Genomic DNA, 8,359 nt, shown 5'->3' with positions numbered 1-8,359 from the left:
CCGGGGACTTCGGCATCGTTGGTCGCTGGAGAGCTGTCTGTGTGACAGCTCTCCAGCGACCACACAAGGACTTTCCGATGATCACGGCCAGGTCGTATCGCTGGTTGTGATCGTTGGAAAGTTGCAGAGTGTGACGGTACCCTTACACAGCCACTCCACATGCAGCTGTGGCGCCGGACTGATCAACTGGGTTCCCTCAGTAGCTTATTGGGTAAGCGCTATAGCTTGCCAAATAAGCCCTGACCCGATCAAATTTGCTCATCTCTAGTTATAACCATCACCTTCCAGCGCTCTACTCAAATCTCACTAAAGAAAACATCTGCAAGTAATTTGTATATTTGTAAGTGCTCGGAGATTTAGCTTTCATCGCCGCAGCTGAATGATTTACAGCTACTAGCCAGCATAAGTACATGTGGTGGTTGCCTGGTTGCTAGGGAATCCCCACATGTAATCAAGCTGGCTAACAGATGTAAATCATTCAGCTGCTGCAAAGAAAACTAAATCTCCAAGCACTTACAAATACTTGGAGGACACCCGAGCGTGCTCAGGAAATCTTGAGTAACACGTATATTCGCTCATCACTATTGGACAACACTTTCAAAGGTCCATCTACAGGGATCTTTTGTGATGAAGCTGGCCAATATTACAGAGTATAATCCATAGCACCCATATTAAATGTATTTATTGTTTGAAACATACCAGCAGTACACACGCTATTACTGCGAAGGATTAAGGAGGATCCCAAATAAGCAATTCATATATACATTGGACATGATCATGATCATACACGAACGGTTTAGTGCAGTTACTAGCTCGCTGCACCACATATGTAGACAAAGACAGGAGACTGGAAAATCCACTTTTATTTACAACATCAGCCGGTTACTTCAGTGGAATGAACCTGGAGGAGTGAGTGGCACCAATACCAGGTCTGCCGTGTTTTACAGGCTTGTATGTGATGGAAAATTCACCCAGGTAATGGCCAATCATCTCAGGCTGAAAAACAAAACATAGGAATGAAGTAAGATTACAATTCACTGTCCGCTGCATCTCTACATATAGCTTCCTGCAATTAAATTTAAACATGGCACACGCATCTCTGTGCTCGCTAATTAACACAGTAAAGTGATAAAAACAAAAAAACAAACACACTACACCGAACGCCTATTTGTAATCAGTAAATGTAAACAGTATACACAAAAAGGCCCTTTGCAGATTTTTAGCCGCATAGTCAGTTACGGAGCAATTTAATTCTCATTCTGCCAGTCAGTGAATAAACTGCCTTTACAGGACAGAGTACAAGTAACAAGCTTATTCATGAGGTTTTGCAACATTTATATAAAGATTTACTAAACCAAGAGTGATTTTGGGCATAAGTAATTGTGTGAGATCCCACCTACCAGGATAAGAACCTCCCTATCTGTAAATGAAGGGTTACAGAGGCATCAGTCTTGTGGTTGTTTAATTTTTTTTTTTTTCTTAGTTTTCAGTTAACGAGATTCTTGTGCTTGGGGGCAGCCTGTAGTGGGGAATGGGGGTCGTCATGTGGTGCTCTACTTATATATTCATCTTTATGGCTTATGACGGGTCACTGATCCCTCACTGACCTTCCACATACTGTATATGTATTGAGAAAAAAAAACAAATTAGCAGGCTGGCTCCTGCACTGTAATGTGCTCACATGTATAACATGCATTAAATTATTCCATTTAGTGAGGATTTCTCTTTTCAGAATAAATGTATATCACTAAATAAAATTCAATGCACATTACAGAAGCGATTATTCTACACACAGGCATGGACACCTGCCTGCTGAATGCTAATTTTTTTTTTTTTAAACACATTATGTTCACTGAGGGATCAGTGGCCTGTCAGAAGCCATATAGATGAATATGTAAAGCAGAGAACCACATAAAGCCCCCCACAGACCACCCTGGGGAACGGGCAGATCATTAACTGAAAACTACAAATAAAGAATAAACAACCGCAAGCCGGATTTCGTCAACCCAGGTACCATTTTACTCAGTATAAGGGCGCTGACCTGGCACTGTCTGTAGGTTACTGTGCACAATCCTGCTGACAGGGTCCCTTCAAAATGGATAATTCAGCACTGTTCTCTTCCACAACAGGTAGTAGACAGGGTTGGTCCCATAATGTATACAGCTTTCTGCCAGTTTAAAGGGAACCGGTCAGGAAGACTGTAGTCAGTAACTTACACACAGTGTCAGGTCGGTGCCATTATACTGATTACAATGATACCTTGGTTGATGAAATCCGTCTTGTGGTTGTTAATCTGTATTTTCAGTTTTGAGTTAGTGATATGCTCATGCTCCAGGGGCGGCCTGTTGCGAGGGTGGGGGAGATCTTCATGTGGTGCTCTGCTTTATTCATCAGTATGGCTTCTGACAAGTCAATGATCCTTCAGTGACCTGTACCCTATTTTACATAATGAATATTATAAATTAAAAAAAAAACAAAACAAAAAAAAAAACACGTTCAGCACGCAGGCACCAGTAGGATTGTATGTATAATGTGCATTTAATTATTTTATTTGATGCTTTAAATAAAATAAAAAAAATCTGTGGCAAAGCCAGCGATCAGATACTTCCTACTACACATGCGGCACCATCTTGGAGGAGACAATTTTTTTTTCTATCAAGATCGCCGATAGCTGCTACAACACCAGATTTTTTTTTTAATGAATGTATTTATAGCATCAAATACAAAAATTAAATGCACATTGTACATGCAATCAGGCTGAAGACATACATAAATATACACATGCATACATACACACATTTTTAAATATACGTATAATATTCGTTATGTAAAATATAGGGGGCAGGTCACTGAGGGATCAGTAACCTGTCAGAAGCTATACTGATGAATAAAGCAGTGCAGCACATGAAGCCAAAGCCCCCCCACCGCACACGCACCACCCCGAAGCATGAGCATATCATTAACTGAAAATAAAAAGATTAAAAACAACCACAAGATGGATTTCATCAACCAAGGTATCATTTTAATCAGAATAATGGCACGAACCTGACACTGTCTGACAGGTTCCCTTTGAGGACACATGCATATATGTAGATGTGGAGTTACCAGCCCTTGCTGTCCGATACCAGCTGTAACACATGGCTGGCATTTGCCTGCAACTAAAGCTGCCAGATCATGTGGCCATTGCTGTAATTTGACTACTTAAATACTGCTGTCAGTCTCAGATAGTGGCTTACAGTGATGTGATCACAGGAAACTGATTGGTTGTTATTGCAGCCAGGCGCCTCAATCTTGGACCTGCTATGAAGACCAGACTGAGTGGGCTCCATAAGAAAAGGTCATTTACACTATATAATGCAGTGTTACAGTATATTTATCAGTATAGCACCATTTATTAAATGGTGCTTTATATGAGAAAAGGGGTATAGATAAAAACAAGCACAATAATCGTGAACAAAATGTGCCACTGACTGGTACAGGAGGAGAGAGGACCCTGCGCCCCTGAGGGATCACAGTTTACAAGAGAAGGGTGAGGATACAGTAGGTGAGGGCAGAGCTGGTCATATATAGTATAAGTGAATGAACTTTGATGCTGGAGTCTCCTAAGGGCACTTATGAAAAAAAAAATAAATGTATAGATTTAATATGAAATAAAAGTTTGAGTTATCCCCTCCACCCCATAAAGAGAAAAATATTTGCATAATAGTTAGTCACAGCAACTATAAAAGTATCCTATAAAAAGTAGCAGATCGGCAGTTTTCCTTTTTTGCTGCAACAGTGCACAAAAATACAATTGATTGTTTAATATTGCATGGACCAAAAACCCCAACACCCATTGCGGAAATGCTTTTTTTCACCCCCAATTTCAATGCTTTTGGAATTTTTTTCTCCCATTTTCCAGTACCGTTAGTAAAAGTTAACATACAACTCGTACCCCAAACAATAAGCACTCAAGCTGCTATAGCAACAGAACAAGCGTTATGACGCTTGGAAGAAGATGGGTGGGGGATAAAAGCAGAAAGTAGCTTAGGCTACTTTCACACTAGCGTTGTTTGGAATACGTCGCAATGCATCGTTTAGGAGAAAAAACGCATCCTGCAAAGTTGTCTGCAGGATGCGGTTTTTCCCCATAGACTTACATTAGCGACGCATTGCGACGTATGGCCCATACGTCTCATCCGTCGTGCGACGGATGCGTCGTGTTTTGGTGGACCGTCGGCACAAAAAAAAGTTACATGTAACGTTTTTTGTGCGTCGTGTCCGTCATTTCAGACCGCGCATGCTCGGCCGGAACTCCGCCCCCTCCCCCCGGACATTACAATGGGGCAGCGGATGCGTTGAAAAACTGGATCCGCTGCCCCCGTTGTGCTCTTATTTCACAGCATGCGGCGGTACGTCGGGCCGACGCATGGCGACGGCCCCGTACCGACGCTAGTGTGAAAGTAGCCTTAATTGGGAAGAGTGGGTTATCAAGCTGTAGATAAGCAAGTTAACAGTCTACAAGTACAAAACCACCCACAGAATACATGACACACCGAACATTCCCATTGCCTGGCAGGTAGGAATGCCGAGGGTGTACTTCATTCTCATATAAATGGATATACTAAAGAGGAAAGCAGGAGAAGTCACAGTATCCTATAATACTAACCTTGATTTCAACTTGGTTGAAGGATTTGCCGTTGTAAACTCCCACCATGCTGCCTACCATTTCTGGTAAAATGATCATGTCTCTCAGATGAGTCTTGATGACCTCGGGCTTCTCCATGGGAGGTGCTTCCTTCTTAGCCTTACGCAGACGTTTCAGCAGAGAGTTCTGCTTACGGCGCAGACCCCGGTTCAGACGCCGGCGCTGACGGGCACAGTACAGCTGCATAATCTGCTCACTGGGGAAGAAAACGAAGAACATTAGCCCCAAATAGGCAGCCATGTGACAATAGTAGAGAGGGTGTGAATCAATTTGCAAGATCCAGTCCAGCAGTGAGAAACTGCCTCATGCCTCCTGGAATCTGCAGCTCTTTTGATTAGCTGGTCTGGCACAATATCATCTTTGAAAGCACATGTGATATCACACCAGGGAAGCTAATCAAAAGCAGAGCTGCGGACATCAGGAGGTGGTCCACAGTGCTCCCCGTCTACCAGCCATGGAGTACTAATGCGGGCGCTGCAAGTCGATTCACACTAAGGCTACGTTCACATTTGCGGTCAGCGCCGCAGCGTTGGGCGCCGCAGCGGCGCCGCATGCGTCCCTATATTTAACATGGGGGCGCATGGACATGCGTTGTGCTGCGTTTTGCGCCGCATGGCCGCAAGCGTTGGACGCAAGAAACGCATCAAGTTGCATTTTTTTTGCGTCCAACTTAAGGCCAAAAAGGACGCATGCGGCGCAAAACGCAGCGTTTTAGCGTGCGTTTTGCCGCGTTTTTGTTTGCGTTGTGCGCTGCGGCGCACAACGCAAATGTGAACGTAGCCTAACTCTAGAAAACAAATCATAGCCAAGAAGTCATTAACATTACTTACTAGGACATATCAAGCAGCTGGTCTAAGTCCACACCTCTGTAGGTGAACTTCCTGAAGGTCCTTTTCTTCTTCTGTTCAGCGTCCGCCTGCAACACACAGTAGGTAGATTGGATTAATATGGGCCACCACTTTTTATGCCCTGACATGCCAAGGATCTCGTCTGTCCCCATCAGTCCTGAGCTAGTCCCTCACCTACTGGAAGACCCCAACAGTAAGCAGAGGGGCAATGGAGGAGAAAACTGCAGCACTGTGTTCCCAAGTACTCCCATACACTGTGCCTATATATATCTAGCCCCCTTTATATAATAAATATTATTAAGTACCCCATACACTGTGTATATATGTGTGAGATATATATATATACTGGGCCCCCTGTATGCTGAGCCCAAATACCCCATACACTGTGTATATATATATCTAGCCCCCTTTATATAATAAATATTATTAAGTACCCCATACACTGTGTATATATGTGTGAGATATATATATATACCTAGCCCCCTGTATGCTGAGCCCAAATACCCCATACACTGTGTGTATATATATATATATATATACCTAGCCCCCCTGTATGCTGTGCCCCTGTGCATGAACTTAATGTACGAGCAGCAGCCCCACAAGGAGACATTCTGAGCGGAGAGAGCACGGACTTGTTGTACACGCCAGTCCGGGGTTCTACAACGGTCCAGGCCTAACAAGCAATCCCCGCTGCCGATAATAACCTGCCGCACGGACCGGACATGAAAAGACTTTCTGTCACACACGAGACATAGTCCCTAAAAAGCGCCACCAAGCACAGATGGCATCGGATTACTATCACACACAGAAAAGCACCTACCATCTTGTCCTGGAGCTGGGGAGGAAAAGGAAGAAATCACGTGGGTGCGCGCAGATATCGCGAGAGGTGGCGCACTTCCGTTAGACGGATACTTCCGGTTTGTATTGTTCCTGTATTGTTCCGTAAATGTGAGCGCTTACGGCAGCCATGTTAACTAAGGGCGAAGTGCTTGTCCTTCTCCCATGCTGCATCTTCCAGCCTCCCAATAGGGCGCGGCCTGGTGTTAGTGTGTGGCACAGGGGACGTTAGAACCTCATCATTGCAGCATCTAGTCACTCATTTATGCCCCTGCTCTTCTCCATTTACACCTTTGGCCTGGGACAGCTCATAGAATCTCGTGGCTTTCAGTATCACCTCTATGCTGATGACACACGGATCTACATCTCTGGACCAGATATCACCTCCCTACTAACCAGAATCCCTCATTGTCTGTCCACTATTTCATCCTTCTTCTCTGCTAGATTTCTAAAACTTATCATGGACAAAACAGAATTCATCGTCTTTCCCCCATCTCACGCGACCCCCCCCAACGAACCTATCCATTACAGTACATGGCTGCCCACTCTCCCCAGTCCCACAAGCTCGCTGCCTCGGGGTAATCCTTGACACTGATCTCTCCTTCAAACCACATAGCCAAGCCAGTAGCGTAGCTACCGGGGGGCAGAGGGTGCGGGTGCCCACCCGGTGCTACGCTACTGCAACTGTATCCATAAGAAAGAAGCTGGCGCACTACTATAGCACAAATATAGGTTACGGGGTGCAAAAGAGTGGTAACATAACATACTACCAAGAAAAACACAAAAAGGACCACTCTGAAGCAATGCACACCATGAATATTAAATATAAAAGGTAAACTTTATTGACACTCCAAAATATAAAAACAGCTAAAAACAGTTACATCACCCCTGTGGTGATCCTGCCTGAGTGACGAGGGTCAAAAAAGTGCATATCTTACATCATACAATACAACGTACAATATATCTATATATATAATTGTCTAAGGGTTTTTCCGTCTGTCTGTCTGTCTGTCCTGGAAATCCCGCGTCTCTGATTGGTCGAGGCCGCCAGGCCTCGACCAATCAGAGACGGGCACAGCATGGCGACAATGATGTCATAAAGGTTGCCTCGACCAATCAGCGATGGGCACAGTCTGCCGCCAGGCCTCGACCAATCAGCGACGGGCACAGTATCGACGTAGCTGTCATAATGGTTGCCATGGCGACGATGATGTCATAAAGGTTGCCTCGACCAATCAGCGACGGGCACAGTATCGACGTAGATGTCATAATGGTTGCCATGGCGACGATGATGTCATAAAGGTTGCCTCGACCAATCAGCGACGGGCACAGTCTGCCGCGAATTCTGGAATCATCATTGTCCATATACTACGGGGACATGCATATTCTAGAATACCTGATTTGGGGGTTAAGGGGTTAATGAGAAGCACTGTCTGTCTGTCTGTCTGTCCTGGAAATCCCGTGTCTCTGATTGACCAATCAGCTACGGGCACAGCATGGCGACGATGATGTCATAAAGGTTGCCTCGACCAATCAGCGACGGGCACAGTCTGCCGTGAATTCTGGAATCATCATTGTCCATATACTACGGGGACATGCATATTCTAGAATACCCGATGCGCCAGGCCTCGACCAATCAGCGACGGGCACAGTATCGACGTAGATGTCATAATGGTTGCCATGGCGACGATGATGTCATAAAGGTTGCCTCGACCAATCAGCGACGGGCACAGTCTGCCGCGAATTCTGGAATCATCATTGTCCGTATACTACGGGGACATGCATATTCTAGAATACCCGATGCGTTAGAATCGGGCCACAGTCTAGTATATATATATATATATATATATATATATATATATATATATATATATATATATATAGAGCACTGTACAGAATGACCCCGCTTAAATGCACAGATGATGAACCAAATACCACCCGGAGTTGGATAAATGAGCAATTAAAGTATGTGCCCACGGCAGGCGTG

General features: G+C 44.6%; 1 protein-coding gene across 2 annotated transcripts; it reads right to left on the bottom strand.

Annotated features, from left to right (window-relative positions):
• Nucleotides 1-845: 845 nt before the first annotated feature.
• Nucleotides 846-6,425, bottom strand: RPS15 (ribosomal protein S15). Of its 2 annotated transcripts, none has more exons than XM_077271185.1 (4): nt 6,356-6,425; nt 5,518-5,603; nt 4,649-4,883; nt 846-996 (listed from the first exon to the last, which is right to left on the bottom strand). In XM_077271185.1, exons 1-4 carry the CDS (start codon nt 6,356-6,358, stop codon nt 883-885), a joined length of 438 nt encoding a protein of 145 aa, XP_077127300.1. In that variant the 5' UTR covers nt 6,359-6,425; the 3' UTR covers nt 846-882. The 2 variants fall into 2 exon arrangements, with proteins under 2 accessions (XP_077127300.1, XP_077127307.1); XM_077271192.1 differs by having other exon boundaries at nt 6,240-6,361.
• Between the last annotated feature and the right edge of the window lie 1,934 nt (nt 6,426-8,359).

Source organism: Ranitomeya variabilis, chromosome 1 (assembly GCF_051348905.1).
Source record: "Ranitomeya variabilis isolate aRanVar5 chromosome 1, aRanVar5.hap1, whole genome shotgun sequence".
Classification (NCBI taxonomy): domain Eukaryota; kingdom Metazoa; phylum Chordata; class Amphibia; order Anura; family Dendrobatidae; genus Ranitomeya; species Ranitomeya variabilis.
The sequence above is the reverse complement of the archived record's forward strand: the minus strand, read 5'-3'. Positions and strand labels throughout refer to the sequence as shown.

Bases quoted from the DNA above. Each gene is read 5' to 3' on its own strand.
- RPS15 (XM_077271185.1), bottom strand. The intron at 4,884-5,517 runs GTAAGTAATGTT...TTTCTTCCCCAG, and splicing joins CAGCTGCTTGATATGTCCTA to TGAGCAGATTATGCAGCTGT. The intron at 997-4,648 runs GTTAGTATTATA...TTTGTTTTTCAG, and splicing joins TCAACCAAGTTGAAATCAAG to CCTGAGATGATTGGCCATTA.